The following is a 26,242-nucleotide window of genomic DNA, read 5'->3' on the forward strand; positions in this document are numbered from 1 at the left end:
AAGAGCCGCAAACAGATACAAAACATGATGCACCCACGGCCAAACGAACCAAGCATCATCAACCCAAGGACCCCTTCGGAAAGCAGCAGACTCATTCTTCGCCAGAAAAGAAAGAGACAACTGCAAACGAACGAAATGACCACCCAGACCGAAAGAGCAGAAACCCCTGCTCCGGAGGAGAGCATGAAGCTCCCCGACCCGACCCCCAGAGGCTAATGCCAACAAGAAAAAGAGCCTTAGAAAAACAGTCCTGAACCAAGGTGGCCACCACAAATTGAGAAGAGAGAAAGGAGAGCACCCGGTTCAAAGACCAGGCGGAGTTCAAAGACTCAGGCGGAGCATGAGCAGGCTGGAAGTGAAACAACGCCTGAGAAAGCTTGTGGAACAAAACAGAAGTCACATCCACCCCAAATGCAAACTGCAACGGCTCCGCCAGCACTGCATGATACAAGGCGACATCATTTAGCATAAGATGATGATCCTGAAACAACCAAGTGATAAAGGACAAAACAACCCTATCAAAAATCGAAGACAACCTACAAAGAGACAAAGAGTGCCAAAAAGACCACCAGGAAATTTCACACTGCCATCGAAACAAAACTCGCAGGTGTGGACACCATTAACGAAGCTACCTGATCACCATACAAATAGTGATAAACCCGCTTCAAAAAGACTAAACGCGAAGAGTGGAGGTACTCTTCAGGTGGAGTGGACCAGCAACCGAACTAGTGGGAAGAGGTACAGGTAACCACATCTCGACCAGTCCAGCCAAAGGCATCGACCTCGACGGCCTCGCAGTCTAGGAAGGGCGCCATATACACTGTAAGACACTTTGACCGGAGGTGAAGAGGTCCACCTCCGGGCGCCCGTACATCCGGCACAGCCAATTGAACGAGTTGCGTCGACTGTCCATTCTACGGACGGGGAAATAAAATGAGACCGGCCATCCGCCAGGACGTTTGACACCCCCTGAACGTGAACCAAGAAGAAAGCCAAACCCCGAGAACTCAGCAGACTTTCAGTCACCCGAAGCTACCAGCCCCAAAGAGCCAAGGACTGCATCGCACCCCCACTGTTCAGACAATGAACCACAGGGGAGCAGTCCGAATGGAGCCGGATCATTGCTCCGCAAGCAAGACAAACCCTCTGAAACGAATGCCACACCGCCACAAACTCCCGCGCCGTGCAGCGAGCCCGACGGAAGGACTGACCCCACCGACTCTGGACGGCCTGGCGAGCTCTGGTCACAAAGGAACAGGAAATGGGCAGAAAACACAAGAAAAGCAAAGAAACTACAACAGGAGAATAAAACCCCAGAAAAAGTTGTTAAAACTCACCCAAGACACTCGCACACCCAGGCGCATGTAAACAAACCGCAACGCCGTCCTGGTGGCCACACTGGGAAACCGGCAGAAGAAAATGGCCACCAGAACAGAGGGCTGTGACCAACGCAAAAGATATGAAAACACGCCAGCAAAAGTGGGAAGCAAGCAGACTGGATGGGCGAAAAACACCGCCCAACAGCAGAAAACCCAGGCAGGGGCAAACTGCCCCAGAACTGCTAGCAGGCATCCCCCACAGCCCCGGGAACCAGCAACAGAGGCCCTGGGGCAGAGCCATCCTCCAAGCCCTCCGCCCTTAAAGAATAGCAAGAGTCCATGGGAAAGGCAGCAAGAAAGGGCCGCTGGTAAGACCCAGAAGCCTTGGCAGGATGAACAGGCTCGAAAACCTCCATCCCCAACCCGAACGGGGCAGCCCCCGAAAACCGTCAAGAGTCTCGACTCCAACTAATCCCCGCCCCGACCCCGAAACCCACAGACAGACCGGAGCCGGGAACAGGGAGGGAAAGGGGCGAACAGCACCTAACCAAACGGGGTGGCCTCGGGGCATCCGAGTGGGGAAACCAACCTAACATGTTGCAGCAACCTAACCTAGCTTGCAACACGGATGCCACCTGTACTCTGAACAGTAATAACATCAGGAGAGTACTAGAGAACAAGCAGAGAATCTCTCGCAAGACTCCGGGTCAAGGTGTCAGTGACCCAACAGGCAGCATGACGGAGGCAAAAATGGCGACTGTCACCCTGAGACAAGGGCACAGCAACCAACAATCCCGTACAAGACGGGTTGGAACCCGGAAGACACATTTAATGGTCCCCTGAGCCCAGACAGGGGTTTCCAGGGCCCGTAGGCTGACTGCTACGGGAAGCCCGGGCAAGGTGTTGCTAACTGGTTAAGAAAACCAAAAATAACAAGAGGGTGGAGGAAAGCACTGAAAACCCCTGCGACGTGTACAATCATGGGGGCCTAGCAGAGGGCCACCAAACACTACCAGTGGAACTATAGCCACACTAGGCAGACCCCCACCAGGCAAATTAAAATAAAAACAAAAGAAAAACCCCGCAAAAGTACACCGTCTCCAGAAACAACAGGAACCGGTCGCCGCTTAGGTGGCAGGCTGTGCAACACCTTGACGCCCTAACCAGCACAATACCAGTCCCTACCCAAGGCCAAACAGCTTTTTCCAGGGCCCCAAGCCCCAGCTGGCTCCAAGGGCGAGGCAAATGCCGAACAGCAAGAACCTCTACGGGAATAGTTCCCGAACGCCCCAGGGAAGATAACCTTGTCACGCAGGGGCAGTACTCACAGGGCGCATAGGGAAGTAAGCCACTAAGCGCATGCAGCCCCTGCACTAATGAGGTACTCCTGGCCACCGCACAACACAACACACGGTAGTGAACGCCACACAAGGCAAACACCGCCTAGGAAACTGAGGCCAGAGAAGAGTCTATCCTGGTTGACATTAGCTTATGAACTGGAGCTAGGCAGCCGGCGCGGAAGGTCCGGGGCTCCCCCCTCCCCCTTTCAGGGCGGGGAGGGCTGCGCGGACGATCAGCGCGGCAATAAAGTGTGATGTTTGCTTGTTTCCTTGTGATTGTAGGGAGTTTCTACCTCTCTGTTCGGTTTTTAGTTTAGTTTAGTTTTTTTTTTACCATGTGGGGTTTGTTTTGTTATGCCTACCTTTCTGGGTGCCTAACCCCATTCGATGGCAATAAGGAAAACCCCAACCACAAAGGGGTTTTCCAGGGCCATTGCTCCCTGAAACCTCTCTGAAGGGGCCAGGTTCTGGTGCTGGTCCCTGGTAGGTCTGAACTCCTTAGCTAATGCCCCGGTCTAATATAACATACATTAGCCCGATAAGCTCCAGGGAGCCGTAGATGTAGAGGAAGAAACCTCTGGAACGAAACCATAGAACCCAAAGGAACGCGGAATCGAACCCGGGGAAGCCTAAACCACCACATTTGCCAGCGGAAATACACCACAGACAGGGCACAGCACCCCAGAAACAACCCCCCGTGAAACGGCCAAAACGGACCGAAAACCGAGGGACACAAGGTGGGTCCTTGTGTCCTCAGTGTCCGAGGGACACTGAGCCCAAACCACAGGACCCAGACCCAGACAGAAAATAAAAAAAACGGTGTAAAAACCAACACCCCAAGCATTCCCAGAGGAACAGAAGGAGGGCAGAACACCCCAGAAAAAGCAAAGAAATGGCAAAAGGAGGATAAAGCCCAAGAAGGAGGTGAAAAACTCCCCCAAAACACGAGCTCGCACACTCAGGAACAGGTAAACAAACCGCAACACCGCCCCGGTGGCCAGGCGGGGAAGCAATCCGCAGAAAGTAAATGACTACCAGAACATGGAGCCGCGACCGACACAAGAGATACGAAAACACGCCGGCAAATGTGGGAAGCAAGCAGATGAGAGGGAAAAAAAATCCCGCCAAAAAGCAGAAAACCCGGGCAGGGGCAAACAGCCCCAGAACTGCTAGCGGGCATCCCCCACAGCCCCAGGAACCCACAACAGAGGCCCCGGAGTGGAGCTGTTCTTCACGCCCTCTGCCCTTAAAGAAAAGGAAGAGTTTAGGGAAAAGGCAGCAAAGAAAGGGCCGCTGGTAAGACCCAGAAGCCTCGGCAGGAGGAACAGGATCGAAAACCTTAGTCCTCAACCCAAACGGGGCAGCCCCCGAAGCCGCCCGAGTCTCGGCACCAACTAAACCCTGCCCCGACCCCATAATCAGCAGACAGTCAGGAGCCGGGAACAGGGTAGGGAAGGGGCGAACAACACCTAACCAAAATGGGGTGGCCCTGGGGCATCCAGGTGGGAAACCAACCTAGCGCATTCCAGCAACCTAACCGAGCATGCAAGCGGATGCCGCCTGTACTCTTATAACAGTAAGGATATCAGAAGGCCAGGCAGCATGGCAGAGGTAAAAAGAGGTGACTGTCACCCTGAGACAAGGGCAAAGTCACCAACGAATGCACACAAGAGGGGTTGGAACCCGGAAGACACATTCAGTGGTCCACCGAGCCCCAACAGGGTTTTCCAGGGCCCGTAGGGGTAACTACTAAGGGAAGCCCGGGCAAGGTGTCGCTAACCGGTTAACACCCAAATCTAACAAGGGGGAGATGGTAACACTGAAAACCCCTGTGACGTGTACAATCATGGGGGGGGCCTAGCAGAGGGCCACCAAACAATACCAGTGGAACTATAGCCACACTAGGCAAACCCCCAGCAGGCAAATGAAAAAAAGAAAAGAAAACACCCGCAAATGGACACCGTCCCCAGAGGCAACAGGAACCGGTCGCCGCGTAGGTAGCAGGTCACGCAACAACTTGACACCCTAACCAGCACGATGCCAGTCCTACCCAAGTCCAAACAAAGGCCCTGCTTGATACCTGCTTGATGGGGTTTTGGGAGTTCTTCTACTCCCCAAGCCCGGCCCGAGGCCAGGCTCGACTTGTGAGAGCTTGGTCCACCAGACTGTTGCTTGAAGTGGCCTGCAGGGCCACATACCCACCACAGCCCGGCTGATCCGGAACTTCTCTTAGAAAACAGTCCAGTTTTCTCTTTAAAATGTCCACGGTTGTTCCGGCAATATTTCTTAGTCGCTGAGAGGACGCTGAACAACCGCGGACCTCTGATGTTTACATAGTGCTCTCTGATACAGTGCTCTCAGTGCCTCAAGCCCCAGTTGGTCCCCAAGGGCAAGACAAATGCCGAGCAGCAAGAACCCCTACAGGAATGGGTCCCCAACGCCCCAGGAAAGATAACCCTGACACGCAGGGGCAGTACTCACAGGGCGCTTAGGGACGGCCCCCCATAAGCACATGCAGCCCTGGCATTGATGAGGAACACCTGGCCAGCACACAACACAAAAACACGGCAGTGAGCGCCACAGAGGCAAACACCGCCTAAGAAACTGAGCCAAGAAGCGTCTGTCCCGGTTGACATTAGTTTACGAATTATGCAGCCGGCGCAGTGAGGTCCTAGCACACCCCCTCCCCCTCTCGGGGAAGTTTACTATATTATATTAAGAGCATAAATTATTGACTTAGTTGAGTTAGTTTAGTTTAGTTTAGTTTAGGTTAGGTTAGGTAGGGTTGATTAGGTTTGGTCATGTAACTACGTTAGTTTTAACTTAAATTTAAACAAATTAACTCATACATAATGAAATGAATAGGTTTATCATTTCATAAGAAAAAAAATGAGAGTTCCCTCGAACTCGAACAGAGCGGGGGAGTACTCAGATGTCACATCCATTGGACCCACGTGCCCCTGTGGGGATTCCCAGGGTCCTGAGATGGAACTCACGCTCAGGGAAACCCAGGCAGGGTACCCTCCCCCTCTCGGGGAGGGGAGGGCTGTGCGGACGAGCAGTGCAGCAGTAATGTGTTACGTTTTCTTGTTTGCTTGTTTCCTTGAGATTGAAGGGAGTTCTACCTCTCTGTTCGGTTTTTGTTGTTAGTTTCTTACCATGTGGGGGTTTGTTTTGTTATGGCTTCCTTTCTGGGTGTCTACCCCGGTCGATGGCAGATAAGGTAAAACCCCAACCACAAGGGGTGGTTTTCAGGGCCAAAGCTCCCTGAAACCTCTCTGAAAGTGCCAGGTTCTGGCTAATGGTCCCTGGTAAGTCTGAACTCAACAGCTAATGTCCTGGTCTAATATAAAATCAGCTTTGAATGTAATGAACCACCATTTTCTGGGTGAGACCCGGAGGCTCCCCGGAGATATCCCAGGCTGATATGCAAATGTCAGACTTTGGCATCAGTCATGTTTATGAAGTTCTGTGGGCCTACCGGGGACCACGAGCCAGAACCTGGCCCCCTCACAGAGGTACGAGGAGCAGTTTCCTATAGAAACCCCCGTGTGGTTGGAAGCATTATATGTGTGCCATCAACTGGGCTAGGCACCCAGAAAGGTAGGCGTTCCAAAAAAAAACCCAATTCTAGTGAAAATTGCTACAAAAAGCCGAACAAGTGGATAGAACTCCCCAAATAGAAATGAGCAAACGAGTATGACGTCACACGTCATCACGCCACCGTCTATGCAGCTCCCCATCACCATGGGAGGGGAAAGCGGGAGCTCCAGACCCCCGGGCCAGCCATCCACACCCCAGTCCTGAGGCCGGATATCAAAAACACGCGAAAAACCGCTGACCGGAGGGGTTAGGGTTCCCTCGAACTCGAACAGAGCAGGGGAGTACTCAGATGTCACATCCATTGGACCCACGCGCCCCTGTGGGGATTCCCAGGGTCCTGAGATGGATCTCACGTTCAGGGAAGCCCAGGCAGGGTACTGCAAACCGGCGTCCATGTCTACCAAACAACTTTCTAAGAACTGAACGTCCCGGGACGTGTACACTCAAGGGGACCTAGCAGGGAGTACCACTCGAAGTGAATTTAGTCCCAGGAACTGTACTTAGGGGGCAACCATGGCAGGCCCCCCTCACCAGGCAGGAAAACAAACAGAAAATGAAAACCCCCGCAAGAGGACAGCGCACCCAGGCGGAACAGAGCCGGCTTATGAATGGTGAAAACAAGCTGCACAGTATCCTACGCCCCGTACCAGTGCAAACTGCCCCTTACCCTAAGGTAAACCAGGGAGACAAAACACCCCAGCACACAAAGGGCGGCAGAAAACCGAGCAGTAAATGGCCTAGCAGAGGCAAAACCCAAGGAACTTGTGGAAGGTGGCCCCAAGGGCAGTACTTATAGGGCACCTAGGGTAGGGAGCCCTAGGCGTATGCAACCCGAGTACTGAAGAATCACTCCTGGTTCGCGCACCACCTAGAAGACAGACACCACACACAAGGCACAGTGCTGAAACATTCACTGGAGCCAGAGCACACGACTGCAGCCAATAGCATCAGCCTTCGAATTAGGGTGTAGATGGACGGCACGGGGGGGGGTCCGGGACTCCCCCTTCCCCTTCCTGGAGAGGGGGAAGCTGCGCAGACGGTGGTGCGACAACGTGTGACGTCATACTCGTTTGCTCGTTTCTGTTTGGGGAGTTCTATCCACTTGTTCGGCTTTTTGTACCAATTTGTGCCTCTGTAAGGTTATCTTGAGGTTATCTTGAGATTATTTCGGGGCGTAGCATCCCCGCCCTCGACCAGGCCTCCTTTTTGTTACACACCCCCCAAGAAGCAGCCCGTAGCAGCTGTCTAACTCCCAGGTACCTATTTACTGCTAGGTAACAGGGGCATCAGGGTGAAAGAAACATTTTGCCCATTTGTTTCCGCCTCCACCAGGGATCGAACCTGGAACCTCAGAACTACGAATCCGAAGCGCTGTCCACCTAGTTGTGTGGGGCCCTACCCAGCTGTGAGGCGCCAGGTTCAGGCTCGTGGTCCCCGGTAGGCCCACAGAACTCCATACACATGACTAATGCCAAAGTCTGACATTAGCATATCAGCCTGGATAGCTCCGGGGAGCCAACGGGGCTCTCCCCAGAAAATACATTAGCCCGATAAGCTCCAGGAAGCCGTAGGGGCTCCTCTCAGAAAAACAAAGAAAAATCAATCAGAGACATTGAAATAATTAGGTAATAATATCTTTGTGGACACTCCTGCCTGACAGCAGACCACCTCCGACGCTTGCACTGACAACGCCTGCATTTTGCCAAACTTCCTTGCCCCATTGTGGCCAAAACATGTCAATAACGATTCCCACCCCCCCCACCACCCCGTGGTCAGGGAACACAAATGATCACTTTTATTAGACAAAAAAAATTTAACATTTTTATTAAGCCCATAGCCTTCCAAGGAATAAGGATAACTATATTTGATACAAATGTAATTCCATTTCTTATGAGGTACACAACCTTAAATTTCCAAAACGTGCTAGGAACTAAACTCCTTGGCTTGGTAATCACTTACTTAGCTCGACCATAGGCTAGTAATCTATACTTGTGATTGATTGCAGCACACGTCGCATCATCCAGATCCCGAGCCCAGATTCCTTGTACTGCCTGTAGGGGTAGCGCACACATAATTTAAAACTCATTGATAACTACTTCATGTGAATATGACACATTATTACCTGCACATCATTAAATGTCCTTTTAGACATTTACAATTTTTCTTAAACACAAACAACAGAAGGAACATTAAAAATATAAATTTTTTGTAATAAATATTGTGGGATTTCCATTTTCCATGACCCAGATTATTCATGGAACTAATCTTCAACACCGCTGGAATTAGTGGTAACAGAAAATGTTTCCCCACTTTGTACTGTAAATAGATAGTCATTTAAAATTACAAACAGCAGATGAATTTATAGTTACTTCTTTATGAGTTTACTAAAATGTTGTATGTAATGAAATGCCCCTTTCTGGGTGAGTCTTGATGGCTCACTGAAACAATGTCTCCGAGATAGCTTCTCAATACTAACTGGCATTAGTTGTAGGCATCCTGAAAACCAAATAGTTCACTCAAAACTGGGTATGGAATTCTTCCCCCCCATACCAAGTGCATCAAACCATTAAAAATTACAGTGTTGAATGTAATGAAACACCCTTTTCTAGGGGTAGTCCCAAAGGCTCCCTGAAGCTAACCAAACTGATATGTGCTTTATCGGTCACATCTTTATCGATGTGATAAATCTTTATCTTTATCGGGGTCATCGGTCACGTAGAGTTCTGAGCTTACCAGGGACCATGAGCCAGAACCTGACCCTCTCAAGAGATGTGCAGGGAGCGACGGCATATGAGCAATTTACATGTAAAGTATGTCATATTCTGTCATCGGCCGTGGCAGTAGCTGAGAAAGACAGGCAAACCAAAACAAACTAGCTGGTAAAACACGACCTACAGCCCAAAATAGCAAAGAAAATCCTCAAATAAAAGAAAAGAACCGATACTAGCAACTATAGGTGTGTTATTTGCTGAGGAAGGGGGGAAGGGCACTGTGGCTTGCACAGTCTGCTTATGTGTTTTAATATCCAGCCTCAGAACTGAGGACTTGGGTTGTTGCTGCTAAGTGTCTGGGGCTCCCCCCTTCCAGGGAGGGGGAGCTGCGCAGACGGCGGCGCGGCGACGTCATGCTCATTAGCTCATTTTTACTTTGGGAGTTCTGTCCACAAGTTCATCTCTCAGTAGCAATTTCTTAACCAGAATAGGGGTTTGTTTTGGGATACTTACCTTTCTGGGTGCCTAACCCAGTCGATAGCAGACACAGAATCCTTCAAACCACATGGGGGTTTCTATAGGCTATTGCTCCTCGTACCTATCTGAGGGGGCCAGGTTCTGGTTCATGGTCCCCAGTAGGCCCACAGAACTCCATACACATGACTGATGCCAAAGTCTGACATTAGCAATATCAGCCTGGATAGCTGATATTGAGGAGGGAGCTGACGGGGCTTCCCCCAGAAATGGAATCAATATAAGAAGAAGCCAAACCACCAAACATACCAGTGATACAAAGATGGAAGAAACAACTACACGGCAGTGAGGAGAGAGGCAGAAAGAAATTTTGAAAAAGGGATAGCAGACAAATGTACAACAGAACCAGGCCTATTTTATAAATTCATCAACAGCAAATTGCTTGGAAAGGACAATATTCAGAGGTTGAAAATGGGAACAGGATTGATGGAAAATGAAAAGGAAATGTGAGAAACTTAAAAAGAAAAGTGCCAAAGTGTGTTTGTACAAAATGAAATCTTCAGAGAACCACACACACAATAAGAATTCCAGAGAACAACATAGAGTACATACAGATATCTAGAGACAAAGTGGAAAAAATGATCAAGGAGTTCAGTAAATACAAAGCCGTTGGCCCAGATGGAGTTTCACCATGGGGTCCAAGAGAATGTCGACCTGAGCTCAGCATTCCACTTCGACTGATTTTTAAGGCATCTCTGTGTACAGGAGTTGGAGCAGATGTGTGGAAAAAAAGCTAACATAGTTCCAATCACCAAAAATGGTAGCAGGAAAGACCCCCTCAATTTTAGACCTGTATCACTGACAAGTGTAATAGTCAAAATATTAAAAAACCAGCGTTGAATGTAATGAAACCCCATTTTCTGGGTGAGTCCCGAAGGCTCCCCGGAGCTATCCATGGCTGATAGGATACCCTAACTATTTTGCATCGATCGATGTGGGTAGAGTTCTAGGCCTACCGGGGACCACGAGCCAGAATCTGGGTCCCCTCACAAAGGCACGAGGAGCAATGGCCCATAGAAATGCACATGTGATTTGGAGCATTCTATATCTGCCATCGACCGGGACAGGCACCCAGAAAGGTAAGCACCACAAAACAAACCCCCTATTCTGGTTAACAACGAAAATCGTCAAACGAGTGGACAGAACTCCCCAAAAGAAAAACTAGCAAACAAGCATGACGTCACACGAGTCGCGCCGCATGTCTGCACAGCTTCCCCCTCCCCAGGGGAAGGGGAAGGGAGAGCCCCAGACCCCTCACACTGGAGATCCCCACCCCAGTTCTGAGGCTGGAAATAAAAAACCGCGAAAAAAACGCTGACCAGAGGGAGGGAGGGTTGCCAGAGAGCCTCCGGGACTCACCCAGAAAATGGTGTTTCATTATATTCAATGCTGGTTTCCTTGGGGGAGCTCCTATGGCTCCCCAGGGCTACTTCACCAAAGACAACAAAAGAAAAAAGGGGACTTACCTGGGAGGTGGTCGGTGCTCCACTCCTCAACTCCAAGTCGAGACAATGGGCTGTAACCGCCGACCCAAAGCATCACAGGCCCGACTGGGCCCAGGAATGTTCACAAGGTAGCGTGCTGCCAGAATCCTGTTCGACTGCCAAAAACCCCGTGCCCGAATGTCAGCCCAATACATATTGCCAAAGACAGCAGCAAGATCAGCAAATTTACGAACGTCATGGGCATGGGGATAGACCACAGGCTGGCTGGATTTAATTACCCTGCGAACAACCTGAGACCCCCCGAACCCATGAACAGTGAAGGAGGGAAACCGGATCACCCCAAAGCACGTCCCTGAACACAGAAGCCATGGCGCACAGATAACGGCAGAGGGCCGCAACCGGACACAACACTTGATGAACCCCCGGCCTGACCACCCAAGCATCAACAACCCAAGGACCCCTCCGGAAGGCAGCAGTCTTATTCTTCGCCAGAAAAGAAGGAGACAGCTTTAGACGCACATACCTATGACCACGACAAAAAGAGCAAAAACCCCTGCGCCGGAGAAGAACATGAAGCTCTGCCACACGACCCCCAGAGGCTAACGTCAACAGAAAAAGAGCCTTAGGAAAACAATCCTGAACAGAAGGGGCCACAACAAACCAAGGAGAAGAAAGATAGGAGAGCACCCTGTCCAAAGACCAGGATGGCTTAGGCGGTGCATGAGCAGGCCATAATGAAACAACGCACGAAACAGCTTGTGAAACGGCGCAGAAGTAACATCGATATCGAAAGCAAGCTGCAGCGGCTCTGCCAGCACTGCACGATATGAGGCGACAGTATTAGGCACAAGATGACGGTCCTGGAACAACCAAGAGAGAAAGGACAACACCACCCGAACCAAAAGCGAAGAGCAACGACGAAGGGACAAAAAGAACCGGAAGGACTGCCAAGAAACCTCATACTGCCACTGAGAGGAAGCCTGCAAGTGGGACACCATCAACAAAGCCACCTGATCACCATAGAGATGGCGATAAACACGAGTCAAAAACACCAAACACGAAGACTTGCGGAGAAGAGCAAACCAGTCTCGTACCGGACTGGGCCCGATCTCCTGAAAGAGGCGGAGCCGCGGAAAAACCTCCTGGTTCGGACACCGGGCAAGCAGTGCCTGAAACCACGGCTGGGCCGGCCACCGTAGGGCCAAAAGAACTACTCGCCCCTGGTAAGTCTCCAAGCAAGCCAGGACCTGGAGCAACAGCTGAACTGGGGGTAAAGAGGTACAGGAACCCCCCCCCCTCGACCAGTCCTGCAGAAAAGCGTTCATTCTAACAGCCTCGCAGTCGGGGAAGGGTGCCACATATGCCGGAAGACGCCTCGACCATGCCAATGCGAAGAGGTCCACCTCTGGGCGCCCAAACGTCTGGCAGAGCCAACTGAATGAGTCGGCGTCGACCGTCCATTCCATAGACAGGGGAACGAACCGGGACAGGCCGTCCGCCAGGACGGTGGACACCCCCCGGACATGAACTGCCAGGAGAGCCAAACCCTGAGAACTCAGCAGACAAGTCACCCAAAGCGACCAACAGTAAAGTGCCAAAGACCGCATCGAACCTCCTCGATTCAGGCAATGAACTACCTGGGAGCGGTCCGAATGGAGCGGATTGTCGATCTGCGGGCGACCCGAACCCTCCGAAGTGCAAACCACACTGCCGCGAACTCCAGCACCGTGCTGTGGACCCAACGGAAGGACGGACCCACTGCCCCTGGCCGGCCTGGTGAGCACTGGTCACAAAGCCACAACTGAGAGAAGACCCACGGGTCTTCTCCTTAGGCAACTTCCCATGGTCTTGCTGGTGGGGCGCGCCCATGATTTGAACCTTATATGCATATATCCGTGTAGGGAATTTTAATGCGATCACAGTGATACCAAAATGAACGACATAAAACAATTCTGGAGTTGATAAACCTGAAAAGAGCATAAACATTTCATCGCTGTTTGGCGCTTACAGCTAATGACCATAGTTTTTTATTGGGTGCGGGTCTCACATCGGCTTTGGTGAAATTTTAGATATATTCTTCTAGAGCATTCTCTTGCAAACAAATTGATTGCAAAATTAAATATATACATGGAAAATTAAGATGAGAAAACCGAAGAGTATACACATTTCAGTGTCGCCGCGCGGTCACTCGAAACAAACAGCACGTGAGGGGGAAAGTTACACAGGGTACTGCCGGGAGCGTGATAGTATTAAGACTTCCAGCTTGTCAAAACTTATCATAGCATCCCACAACTGCCATCATTGTACTATTAATCTGCAGACATCAGGGGCTACCAGCTGATACTACACACAGTGTAGGGGAATGCATTAGGAAGTGATGTGGTGGAGGCAGGCTCCATACACAGTTTCAAGTGTAGATATAACAGAACCCAGTAGGTTCAGGAATCTGTACACCATTTGATTGACAGTTGAGAGACGGGACCAAAGAGCCAGAGCTTAACCCCCACAAACACAACTAGATAAGTACAACTAGGTAAGTACAGTAGTGCTGGCCCCATGCAAGACCTGTGCACATGCATGCACATTGCATCCTGTGCACTTGGGTGCACACTAGGTGACAAACCTACTCCAATGTCCTTGTGCACAAAACTGCACGTTACAATTGTAGATTCCCAACTCTGACAATCAGCACTCACTCACTCCTAGGTTGAATCCCATGGGAACTTGTTTGCTCAACAGGTTGATACATGGGAGATTAGGTCAACTGATCATATGAAGGCTCTGTGACACAATTGGCTACTGGCTCATCCTGTTCCTAATGACTTAACACTATCGCACACGGCGCATAACTGCCGCAGACTTTGACGTCATGGGGCGGAGGGTGTGGGCGAGCGTGTGGCGACGCCAAAATGTGTATACTCGGTTCAGTTTTCTCACCTTAATTCTCGTGCTACGTCATTCGTTTTGGTATCATTGTGTTCGCAATGGAATTGCCTACAGGTGTATATGCATATAAAGTCCAAAAGCCCGGCATGACTCCCCACAGCAAAGCCTTAAAGTCAGAAAAGTTACCCGTGAGCACACAAAATCAGTAAAATGTGTATACTCGTTTCAGGTTACTCACCTTAATTCTCGTGCTACGTCGTTCATTTTGGTACCATTGTGCTCGCAATTAAATTCCCTGCAGGTGTATATGTATATAATGTCCAAAAACCTGGCGAGACTCCCCGCAGCAAAGCCTAAAGTTACCCGTGAACGAGCACCAATTTGCACACCACAACCTAATGTGTATACTCATTCAGTTTGATAACTTCAATTTTCGTGTTACATCGCTTGTTTTGGTATCAAATTGTTCTCAATATAAAGGCATGCATTTTAAAACTAGTCTCATAATAATAGAGCAATAACTTGAATTTTAACAAATATTTAAATTTTGGACGCTCATCATCACAATTATTTATATCTTTCCAGTGTTCTGACATCAATTTTCGTGTTATGTCGCTCGTTTTAGCAACAAATTGTTTGCAATCTAAAGGCGCGCATTTTAAAACTAATCCCATAATAATAGCACAATAAATAAAATTTTAACAAATATTATAAAATTTAAAATTTAGACCCAAAAAGTATTTATAATCTTTCAAGTGTTCTGACATCAAGTTTCATGTTACATCTTTCATTTTGGTATCAAATTGTGCACACTCTAAAGGTGCTTATTTTCAAACTATCCCAAGGTCGATCAGATAAAAAATGAATTTTATACAAATATTTTTGGAGTGGACGCAAGTCCTATCCACGGCTAGGACTCAAGAGAAAAGAAATGGACATGATCGGTGTCCAAAGCGAGCTATACTGTTAATTAGCTTTATAAAGATAATTCCTAATGAATCAAAAAGTAATCTCAATTACTTTTTATCATTACCATAATTATATACACATGTAATCCTGTAATGCCATGAACTCAGTAAATAATAAACAAGAAAATACTCCTGCAAGTTATGTCAGTTAATTTTTTATAATACTGTAAATATAATTCCCTGGCACTTTCTGGTAACTTCCCCTCACTAGAATGACAAGCTGCAACTTTGTTTCATCACAGGCCAGTAGACTCTTCGCTACAGTTAGCTAGTGATCCCTGCCAGTACTCTTCGCTACAGTTAGCTAGTGATCCCTGCCAGTACTCTTCGCTACAGCTAGCTAGTGATCCCTGCCAGTACTCTTCGCTACAGCTAGCTAGTGATCCCTGCCAGTAGACTCTTTGCTACAGTTAGCTAGTGATCGCTGCCAGTACTCTTCGCTACAGTTAGCTAGTGATCGCTCCCAGTACTCTTCGCTACAGTTAGCTAGTGATCCCTGCCAGTAGACTCTTCACTACAGTTAGCTAGTGATCGCTGCCAGTACTCTTTGCTACAGTTAGCTAGTGATCGCTCCCAGTACTCTTCGCTACAGTTAGCTAGTGATCCCTGCCAGTAGACTCTTCACTACAGTTAGCTAGTGATCCCTGCCAGTACTCTTCGCTACAGTTAGCTAGTGATCGCTCCCAGTACTCTTCGCTACAGTTAGCTAGTGATCGCTGTTAGTAGACTCTTCACTACAGTTAGCTAGTGATCCCTGCCAGTACTCTTCGCTACAGCTAGCTAGTGATCCCTGCCAGTAGACTCTTCACTACAGTTAGCTAGTGATCCCTGCCAGTACTCTTCGCTACAGCTAGCTAGTGATCCCTGCCAGTAGACTCTTCACTACAGTTAGCTAGTGATCGCTCCCAGTACTCTTCGCTACAGTTAGCTAGTGATCGCTGTTAGTAGACTCTTCACTACAGTTAGCTAGTGATCCCTGCCAGTAGACTCTTCACTACAGTTAGCTAGTGATCGCTCCCAGTACTCTTCACTACAGTTAGCTAGTGATCACTGTTAGTAGACTCTTCACTACAGTTAGCTAGTGATCCCTGCCAGTGGACTCTCACTACAGTTAACTAGTGATCCCTGCCAGTAGACTCTTCACTACAGTTAACTAGTGATCCCTGCCAGTAGACTCTTCACTACAGTTAGCTAGTGATCCCTGTAGAGAAGACACCAGCTCCTGACCCCTCGTCTAACAATAGTCTAACATAACTCACTTGACTTGGTCTCACTGTGGCTTTAGCATATTTTTATCACTGACAAATCCTTAAACCTTACTTGGGTCACTTGCTACCATGGCCAGATACATAACATGGATGCGTTTTCTTATGAGGGGTCGTAGCTTGACAATGCACACAATGGTGGGCCAATTGTTGAAATATGCAATGTATTCATGAGGACCACCTTGCACGAATCCCTCACCGGTACAGTATTTGAAACAGTCACTGTGCAATCACTAACTCATGCATCAAAGAACTTACTGTACAAGGAATCTGTGAAGCCTTGCCTCACCTTGATGCACTGCCACCAACTTCAATGCAGATTTCACTATTAGACTAGATCTTCTTCTTGGAACCAATGTACCTTTGACCTAAGATCCACACACAATAAATCTCCTCTGAGACTAGAGAATGCCCTCCTTAGGTGACAACATTTCTTCTCCCTCTTCTCTGAAAAAATGGGCCACCACCAGTGAGCCTCATAATACTGTGCCATTGTTGCTGCTACAAATTGGTTCATCACACAAAACTAGCTTTAAGTAGCAGATCAGGTCACCAGAAGCAGACAGCCAATCCTCAGCCTTCGTAAGGGCTGAGGATTGCCCAAATTCTCTAATAAGTAGGGACATTCCTTCATACACTTCATCAATTAATGAACCCAATACAGTACTCTGTTGGAGAATGACCAGGCACAATCCACTTCAGCCGGTGTCAGGGCAATGAATGAGTTTCAGTCAATGCCACCGGCTGACCTTTCTGATGTCAAGCAGGACTGGTAGCTCCTATTGGCTACTGCATAATGTTACAATTTTACATCACATTTCAAATGTATCCTGAATCCTTCTAAAAGTTTCCCTTCCTCTTTCGATGCCAGCTGCCAGTAGAGAGCTGCCAATGAGAAGTTAGACTTAACTAACTACATTTTGTCTACCCCATAATACAAAAGTCCTAAATACGGTTAAGAGGGAAATAGGTAGCTCTCATTGTTGGCAATGTGTGCCTTATGCAGGACTGCATAATCATAGCACATTCGACCCAAGATAATGATATATTTTCTGTATTAAAAGATAATCATGCTACAAGGTTTACTGTACTTATTTTTAAATTTATAATATATACGACAACACATTTTAGGTGTGCTAGGCCTTCAAAATCAGGACAAATATACTAAACATAATAGTTGGCAGATGCTGTATTTTAGCTCAAACTTTTGTCTGAGGAGTATCTTCATCAATAAAAGGTAATGGGAAGACAGTAGGTCTCTCATGCAACAGTCAGCAGTGTGATGTTGGGCAAAAGGTAATGGGAAGACAGTAGGTCTCTCATGCAACAGTCAGCAGTGTGATGTTGGGCAAAAGGTAATGGGAAGACAGTAGGTCTCTCATGCAACAGTCAGCAGTGTGATGTCAAAAACATCAGACCAACAACAACTGTTGCTATATATGATTACTGTCAATTGACAATTAAGCAAGTTCTTTGTCTTATGAACAGAAACCATTATTCTGATTACAACAATTTACAAAACTGCAATGTAAGCAGATTCAGTGAAGATTGTTTTCTATTGACATGGTGTTTTGTACTATAAGTACACTACTGACTGGCACCATCTGTGCATTACAACCACACTCTACTATTCCTGAAACTCTTGTACTGGTCAAATGTTGAATTGGGAGCCTTTCTCAGCATTTATAATATGAAACATTCTGAAAGTGTTTACAATTTTAGAAGGGAATATTTTAAATCAACTCATAAAAACTGATACTTACATTTGGATCAAATTTAAGTGTGGACGCAGTAAGGAATGCTGCTCGACCATCACTAAGAACAACTGCAAAACCTCCCACCAATGGCGAATACTCGAGGTCTATCACATGAATTCCTGGTGTGTCTAGAGGAACCGCTGAAATGATTCATTATTGTGAGATCATCTTATAGAGAATGTTTCTTTAAGACTTGCTATTTCATAAATAATTACAAGTTTATTTATAACTTCCTATATTTGTAACACTGTATTAATAATAATGGCTCAATAACAGTACCGAATATACCTTGTGGTCACCTTGCGGCGGTTCCAAAGTTCAACGTCCTCACGACCTGGTCAACTAGGATGTTAGACACAGCTGCTCACATTCTGACATATAAATCACAGCCCAGTTGATCAGGTATTGTTTGGAAGTGTCTATCAACTTTTCTTTTTAACACTGACAGGTCAGCCAGCTATGTCCCTTATGTTTAGAAGGAGAATGTTGAAAAGTCAGGGCCCTTGATATTGATAGAATTTTCTCTCAGCGTAACTAATGTACCTCTGCTTTTCAACAGGGCTATTTTGCACTTCCTGCCATGCCTTCTTGTATCACATTGTGCTATTTCCATGTACAGGTTTGGAAGCAGTACCTCTAATATTTTCCAAGTGCTTACCTATCAGAGCTTGCTTATTAGTGACTACAAAGGAGTGAGAGCTCTTTATACCCTGCCTCCAAGCTGTTTATACCTGGTATACCAATTACTTCTCTCAATATTAACATTTTATCAAAGTTGTGGATAGAATTGGCTTCAACAACCTCTTCCTTCAATGCATTCCACTTGCCAACTACCAGTATAGGGAACGAGAACTTCCTCTCATCTCTTCAACTCAATTCCTTGTCCAGCCTCCACTGATGTCCCCTTGTCCTACCTCTTTTTAATTTAAATACGCTTCCTTTCTCCACTTTATCAATTCCCCTTAAAATCTTGTGCACAGTTATGTCCCCTCTGTTTCTTCTCTAATGCTGTGAGGGAGCGTTCTTTCAACCTGTCCTCATAACTGAGGCCTCTCAATTCTAGTACTAATCTAGATGCAAACCTCTACATTTTCTCAAGTTTCTGTTTAGATTTCACAAGGTGTGTTCCATGTTTGAGCTGCATACTCAAGTAATGGTCTCACATATGTAATATCTATGAACTTGAAACCCTCTTTGTTTAGATTCCTAAATGTTCTTATATTTGCTAACTTCGTGTATGTTGCTAATGTTATCCTGTTGACATGAACTTCTGGTGTTAGTATTGGGATTGTGTCTACACCTAGGTCTTTTCTCTTACTGTTTCTAGTAAGTGCCTTTTCCTTAAGGTCTAGTTAAATACAGGTTTCCTAGTTCCTTTACCCATTTTCATTACTTTACACTTATTTGGGGTGAATTCCAGCAGCCATTTATCTGCTTCTTGCAGCACCCTGCAGTCTTCTTCAGTTCTTACTCTCCTCATTAACTTTGCATCACCTGCAAACATTGACCAAGTTCACTCCCTCTGCGAGGTCATTTACATGAATTAAAAACATCAATGTTTCTAGAATAGAGCCCTGTGTAGCACCATTTTTCACTCCTCTGCAGGTTACACATCCTCTCTGACTATGACCCTTTGCTTCCTGTCTGTCGATAAACCTTATACCCAGTCCAGTACGATCCTTGTTATTCCCACTTGTCTCTCCATCTTGCACATTAGCATTTTGTTAAGAACTGTATCAAAAGCTTTTCAGCAATCTAAGAGATGTAGTCTACCCATCTTTTCTTCTCTTCTTTTATTTTGGTGACCACCATAGAATTTAGTCAAGTTTGATACACATATGATTTTTCCTCTCCATGTCCATATTGCACCTCTTAAAAAATTTACTCGACAAATGTTCTACAATTCTTTTTCTAATGGCTCTTTCTAGAATCTTCAAGGAATATATTTTAATGACATAGGTCTACATTGTAATGCTTTATGCCTGTCGCCTTTTCAGGAATAATGGAACTATATTTGCCTTTTTCCAGATTTCTGGTAGCTCTCCTATCTACATTTAATGGGTAGCCCAAGATATCTGCAGCATCCTTTAGTTATCATAGTGATATCTCATTTGGTCCTACTGCTTTTGTTACGTACAGTTCCTTCAGGTATCTTTTGATTTGTTCTTCCTTACCAGCTATGAGGTTATGCAACAACTTAGGTTGGCCCATTGCTTTTGCCACAATGTCATTCTAAAACTGCTGCCCTACTACTGTACCTACATATCTGTTGATTTCCTGTTGTTGGTTCTTGGGATCAATGTACCTGCAGCCCAGTCTCTGACCAGGATTCCGGGTTGGCACTTTGATCAACCAGGCTGTTGGATGCAGCTGATGACAGTCTGACATATAAATCATGGCTTGCATGGTCGGGTATTCTTAGAGGTGTTTAATAAGTTCTGTCGTCTTGAACACTGAGAGATTTGCCGTTATTTTCCTTATATGTAGAGGGAGAGTGTCGAAAAGTCTTGGGCCCTTGATGTTGACAGAGCTCTATTTCAGCATACCTATTGCACCTTTGCTTTTCAATGGGGCTATTTTGCATATACGGCCATGCCACCTGATTTCATGCGGAGTTATTTCCATGTGCAGATTTGGAACCAGTTCTAGTATTTTATAAGTAAATTATTATGTCTTTCTCTTGCCTGCACTCCAAAAATACAGGTTTAAAATTGTCAAGCAGTTCCATTAATTTAGTTGTTTGAATGAATTCGTGCAGTAAAAAATCTTTACATGTTTTCCAAGGCAGCAATTTCTCCAGCTTTAAATGGGGCCGTTAGTGTGAAATAATATCCACCCTAGAGAGCACTACAACAGTGTCCTAAAATGTATCATTGGTGTGGCTAAATTTTTTTGAAAGGTTTTTGTTATCCAACCAAGGAGAAATCATATTTCCTTGCAGTTGTGACAGCTAATTTATTATATGCTTTAAAAGTAAGGTCTTCCAACATTATTACTCCCAAATCTTTCAAATTTCTTCAAAAGCGTGGTTTGCCTGCTTTTTATACGTGGTTTCTGTTTTAACCCTTAAACCGCACATATCATATATAAATGATATCAGTGACAAAACCGAAACCGCGCACATCATTTATATATGATTTCGTGTCTAGCACTATAATTTAAACGCCCTGCCTGGGATAGGGGCAGCTATAGTACAGCCACGGCCGATAGTTGCCAGATGCCACTTAGAAAAAAAATCCAGGCCAACATTCTTGGGTGTTACAGCGTCAGTATTGAGCAAGCCACCAAGGCTGGCGCACGCAGCACGAGCTCACAGCACGAGCTCACAGCACCGCTGTTCAGCTTGTGACCACAGCATCACCTACAAATACCATAATATAAATGATACTGCTATTAATTAGCAGTGATAGTGTTACTGAAGCCCCCTGACTGTAATAAAACTGACCAGGATTCTGATAACAGCAGGATTGTGGTGATATTTAGCGCTGTGCTCCATGGAGGGAGGAGTAAGGCTGTGGGAGGGAGGGTTGTGGCGTCGTCTTCTGACTGTGTGTGGCCACCATTTATTGACTACACTCACCATACCAGCTTAGTGGTTCGCTATGGTGAACACAAATGTAGATACAGTGGTACCTCGGAAGGCGAGTGTCCCTGTATGCGAGTTTTTCGGAAGACGAGCAGTATTTACTCCAAAAATTTGTCTCGGAAGGCGAGGGTTACCTCGGGACGCGAGTTTGTTGATACGCGTACAGGCCGACCTAGCTCGTGGTGGTTCGGCGATCGTCGCCCCTCTGCCCCGCCGCCCCTCAGTTTACCATTGTCTCGCGCTCAGTGACTACCCCCACATCAATTCTTCTCGCGGATTTTCAGTGTTTTGTTGGATTTTTGGTGATTTGTCTATACAATTTGTTATTATATATCTCACCATGGGTCCCAAGAAAGCCAGTGGTAAGGATAAAGGCCAGAAAGCTCATGTGAGGATGACAATAGAGGAGAAACAAGAGATCATTCGGAAGCATGAGAACGGTACACGTGTTGTTGAACTTTGTAGGCAGTACAACAAAGCCACATCAACAATATGCACTATACTTAAGAAGAAAAATGAGATTATGGGTGCTAAAGTGGCAAAAGGAGTAAGAACAATAACGAAACAAAGACCACAAATACTTGAAGAAGTGGAAAAGTTGTTATTAATTTGGATACACGACAAGGAGTTGAGGGGTGATAGTGTTTCGGAGGCCATTATTTGTGAGAAAGCCAGGGTGTTGCACGAAGACCTTCTAAAGAAGACCCCTGCAACGAGTGATGCAGATAAGAAAGAGTTTAAGGCAAGCAGGGGCTGGTTTGAAAAATTTAGAAAGAGAAGTGGTATCCATAGTGTTACAAGGCATGGGGAGGCAGCCAGCTCAGACAAACCAGCCGCTGGACGATTTATTGACGAATTTAAAGAGTTTGCAGAGGCTGAGGGATACCTACCGCAACAAGTGTTTAATTGTGACGAAACAGGACTGTTTTGGAAAAGAATGCCTAAGAGGACATACATTACCAAGGAGGAAAAATCCTTGCCTGGACACAAGCCTATGAAAGATAGGTTTACGCTTGTGCTGTGTTCAAATGCGAGTGGCGATTTGAAAATTAAACCCTTGCTAGTGTATCATTCTGAAAATCCAAGGGGTTTTCAAACAGTATAAAGTGCAGAAAACCCATTTGTGTGTGATGTGGAAGTCTAATAAAAAAGCATGGGTGACTAGGCTTACTTTTTCGGAGTGGGTGAATGAAGTGCTGTGCCCTGCCATAGAAAAATATCTGCAGGAGAAACATTTGCCACTCAAAGCCATGCTTCTCCTTGACAATGCTCCTGCTCATCCTCCAGGCTTGGAAGATGATTTGTTGCCTAGATACAATAAATTCCTCACAGTTAAATTCCTTCCTCCTAACACCACTCCTCTAATTCAGCCTATGGACCAGAAAATCATAGCGAATTTTAAGAAACTTTATGAAAGGGCACTTTTCCAGAAATGTTTTGAAGTGACTGAAGCCACAAACCTCACCCTCAAAGAGTTCTGGAGAGAGCATTTTAACATTTGTAGTGCTTTAAAACTCGTTGACAAAGCCTGGCAAGAAGTGACTCAAAGAACCCTGATCTCTGGCTGGAGAAAATTGTGGCCTGAATGTGTGAGAGAACTAGACTTTGAGGGGTTTGAGCCTATAAATGATGCGCCTATTGTTGAGGAAATTGTTAGTCTAGGCCAGCAAATGGGCTTGGAATTGGATGGTGATGATGTGGAGGAGTTGGTGGAAGAACACAACGAAGAACTGACCACCGAAGAACTCCTAGCCCTTCAACAGGAACAGCAAGCCAACGCAGCAGCGGATGATTCTGCAGTGGAGGAGGAGGTGGCAGCAGCACCAGCGAATGTCCCTTCTGCAGTAATTAAGAAGGTGTGTCAGATGTGGGAAGAGATTCAAACAACTGTTGAACAGACTCGCCCAGAGAAAGCTGTAGTAGGCCGTTGTCTTAATCTTTTCAATGACAATGTGATGCCTTACTACAGAGAGAGCTTGCGAAGAAGGGAAAAGCAAGCTTCCATGGACAGATTTGTGGTGAGGAAATCGAGCAGTGAGCCTCAACCAGGACCTAGTGGCACTCAGATAAAACGTGCCAGGGAGTGCACACCAGAAAGGTCCTCACTGCCTGATGTGATTATGGAAGGGGACTCCCCTTCCAAACAGTAACTCCTCTCCTCCTCCCCCCTCCTCACCATCTTCCATACGCCTACAGCACTCGACAGCAAGGTAAGTAATAACTGGAACATAGTTTTGTAGGTTTATTTAGATGAATTAGGTAAATTAGGTATAAAAATTTAGTTTGATGTGGGGTTTTTGGGGTAGTCAGGAACGGATTAATTCATTTCCCTTTATTTCTTATGGGGAAATTAGCTTCGGAATGCGAGTTTTCGGAATACGAGGCGTCTCCAGGAACCAATTAAACTCGTAAACTGAGGTATGCCTGTACTTATATATAACGTGTGTATAGTGTGAGATAACAGCGAGGAGAAGGTTGGGAGCTGCCATTTTGGTGAGGGAGGAGCGTCGTCTGCACGACTTGGCATGGTGTTTACTGATGGCCACTATGGTCTTTGGGCACCATACCAGCTTATTTGTACAGGTATGGTGAATAAAACAGGTAGATACTTATATATAATGTGTGTATATAGCATAATAAAACCACAAACAATATTGTTGGAGGACAAACATTAGTGCGTCTGGCCTTGAGGGCGGCTGCCGATCAGCTGACTGTGTGAGTAGCTACGTCTTTGTGCCTTTACTCACCATACAAACTTAGATGTACAGTTATGGTGAACAAAACATGTAAATATGTATATATAACGTCCGTGTATAGTGAATAAATACAAAAACAGTATTGTGGGAGGTGAATGAGGGTGAGTGAGGTGGTGTTGAGGGAGGGAGTGGCAGTGAGTGGCTCGCTGGTGTTTGGCGGTCACTCCTCGTTGCTTTTTGACTCACAAGACCAACTTAGTAGTTCGTTATGGTGTACAAAACATGCAAATACTTATATATAACCTGTGTATATAGTGTAACAACAGCAAAACTATTTGTTTATTGTTTTATGAACATAATAAATGAATCACTAATATGCACACCATAATTTTGAGTACAGCGATGGTTCACACACTTTATAATATAAATATACCACAATTCACTGTATGGAATAATATTACTGCAAAAAACGAAGAAAAAATCAGAGACATTGAAATAATTAGGTAATAATATATTTGTGGTAACTGCCGTCTGACAGCTCGAGCGGAGAAGACCTCGTCTGGCGAAAGCTCTGTCAACGCCCCTTTTCTGGGGGGAGCCCCTACAGCTCCCCGGAGCTATCCATGACTGATATGGATACCCTAACTATTTTGAATCAGTCGATGTGGGTGGAGTTCTAGGCCTACCGGGGACCACGAGCCAGAACCTGGCCCCCTCAGAGAGGCACGGGGAGCAATGGCCCATAGAAATGCACATGTGATTTGGAGCATTCTATATCTGCCATCGACCGGGACAGGCACCCAGAAAGGTAAGCGCCACAAAACAAACCCCTATTATGGTTAAACAACAAAAATCGACAAACGAGTGGACAGAACTCCCCCAGGAAAACGAACTAACAAGCATGACGTCACGAGAGCCGCGCCACATGTCTGCGCAGCTCCCCCCTCCCCGGGAGGGGGAAGGGGGAGCCCCAGACCCCTGCGCCGGCGATCCCTGCCTCAGTTCCTCGGCTGATGGGATCATGCACGGTCGTGTGGCTCCAGCTCCAGTCTTGTCTCAGTGCTGTGAATTGTTTGCAGTGCTGCTCTTACGGTGGTCGTGTGAGCTGGGAGTAGTATTCTCAGGTACTCGGGCTGCATGTGCTTAGGGTCACCTTCCCTGAGTGCCCTGTAAGTACCGCCCTTGGGGCTTGGGGTTGCCTTCCACAAGTCACCTTGGGTCTACCTCTGTTGGCTTTTCGCTGCTTGGCGTTTGGCCGCCCCGAGGGTTTGGGGGTTTCACTCCCTTGTTTACCTTGGGGTAAGTGGTAGTTATAGCACTGGTGGGGCGCAGGGTACTGCGTAGCTAGTTTTCACCTATGACAGCGGCCGGCTCTGTTCCCTCTGGGTACGTTGTCCACTTGTGTGGTTTTTCTTTTATTTTTGTTTTTGCCTGGTAGGGGGGTCTTCCTTGTGTTTCCCCCCCCCCCTTATATTAGGTTCGTTTGTGTGGTGGCACCCCCTGCTTTGCCCTCGCGAGTGGACACGTCCCGTGGGTTCAGCTTTAGCAGTTTGCTTGGTAGTTTGGGGCGCCGGTTAGCAGTACCCTGCCTGGGATAACCCTTAGCAGACCCAGTCTAGGGGCCCTGGGAAACCCCCCAGGGGCTCTCAGGTCTGATAGTGGAGACCCTTGCGTCCCCTCTCGCTTTAGGCGAGTTGAGGGTTGCTCTGTCCCTTTGTCTCAGGGTGACTCTCCTTGTTTTTGCCTCCGTCATGCTGCCTGTTGGGTCGGTGACACATTCGACCCTTGAGTCCTGCAAGCTTTGTTGCTTGTTCGTGACTCCATTCACCCAGTCTGCTGATGAATTCCCGTGGGTGCAGGCAGCTCGCACGTTGCAGGGTAGGATGTTGCAACGCGCTCTGGTTTGTCGCTTCCCCGGACGCCCCGATGCTGCCCCGCTTGTGTAGGGACCCAGACTTGGGGGGTTTTGGTCGCTTCGGCCTTGGTTCCTTCCACGCCCTTGTTTTTCCACCTCCTGCTTCCGGCCCCTACGCATATGCAGGCTTCGGGGTCGGGGCGGGGTTCGAGGTTCTGAGACTTGGGCAGTTTCGGGGGTTGCCCCGTCCGGGGTAGCTGCGGAGGCATTCTGTTCC

At 47.1% G+C, this 26,242-nt stretch overlaps 1 protein-coding gene across 4 annotated transcripts in view; it reads right to left on the minus strand.

Annotated features, from left to right (window-relative positions):
* Rich (Guanine nucleotide exchange factor subunit Rich) overlaps positions 1-26,242 on the minus strand; it is a 567,547-nt gene that overhangs the window by 479,995 nt on the left and 61,310 nt on the right. For all 4 annotated transcript variants that reach the window (XM_069303165.1, XM_069303164.1, XM_069303162.1 and 1 more), the window contains exons 5-6: positions 17,835-17,968; positions 8,222-8,313 (exon numbers count right to left, since the gene is read on the minus strand). In XM_069303165.1, coding sequence (XP_069159266.1) covers positions 8,222-8,313; positions 17,835-17,968 — 226 coding nt within the window. The remainder of the gene's footprint in view (positions 1-8,221; positions 8,314-17,834; positions 17,969-26,242) is intronic.

Source organism: Procambarus clarkii, chromosome 49, assembly GCF_040958095.1.
Source record: "Procambarus clarkii isolate CNS0578487 chromosome 49, FALCON_Pclarkii_2.0, whole genome shotgun sequence".
NCBI classification, from domain to species: Eukaryota; Metazoa; Arthropoda; class Malacostraca; order Decapoda; family Cambaridae; genus Procambarus; species Procambarus clarkii.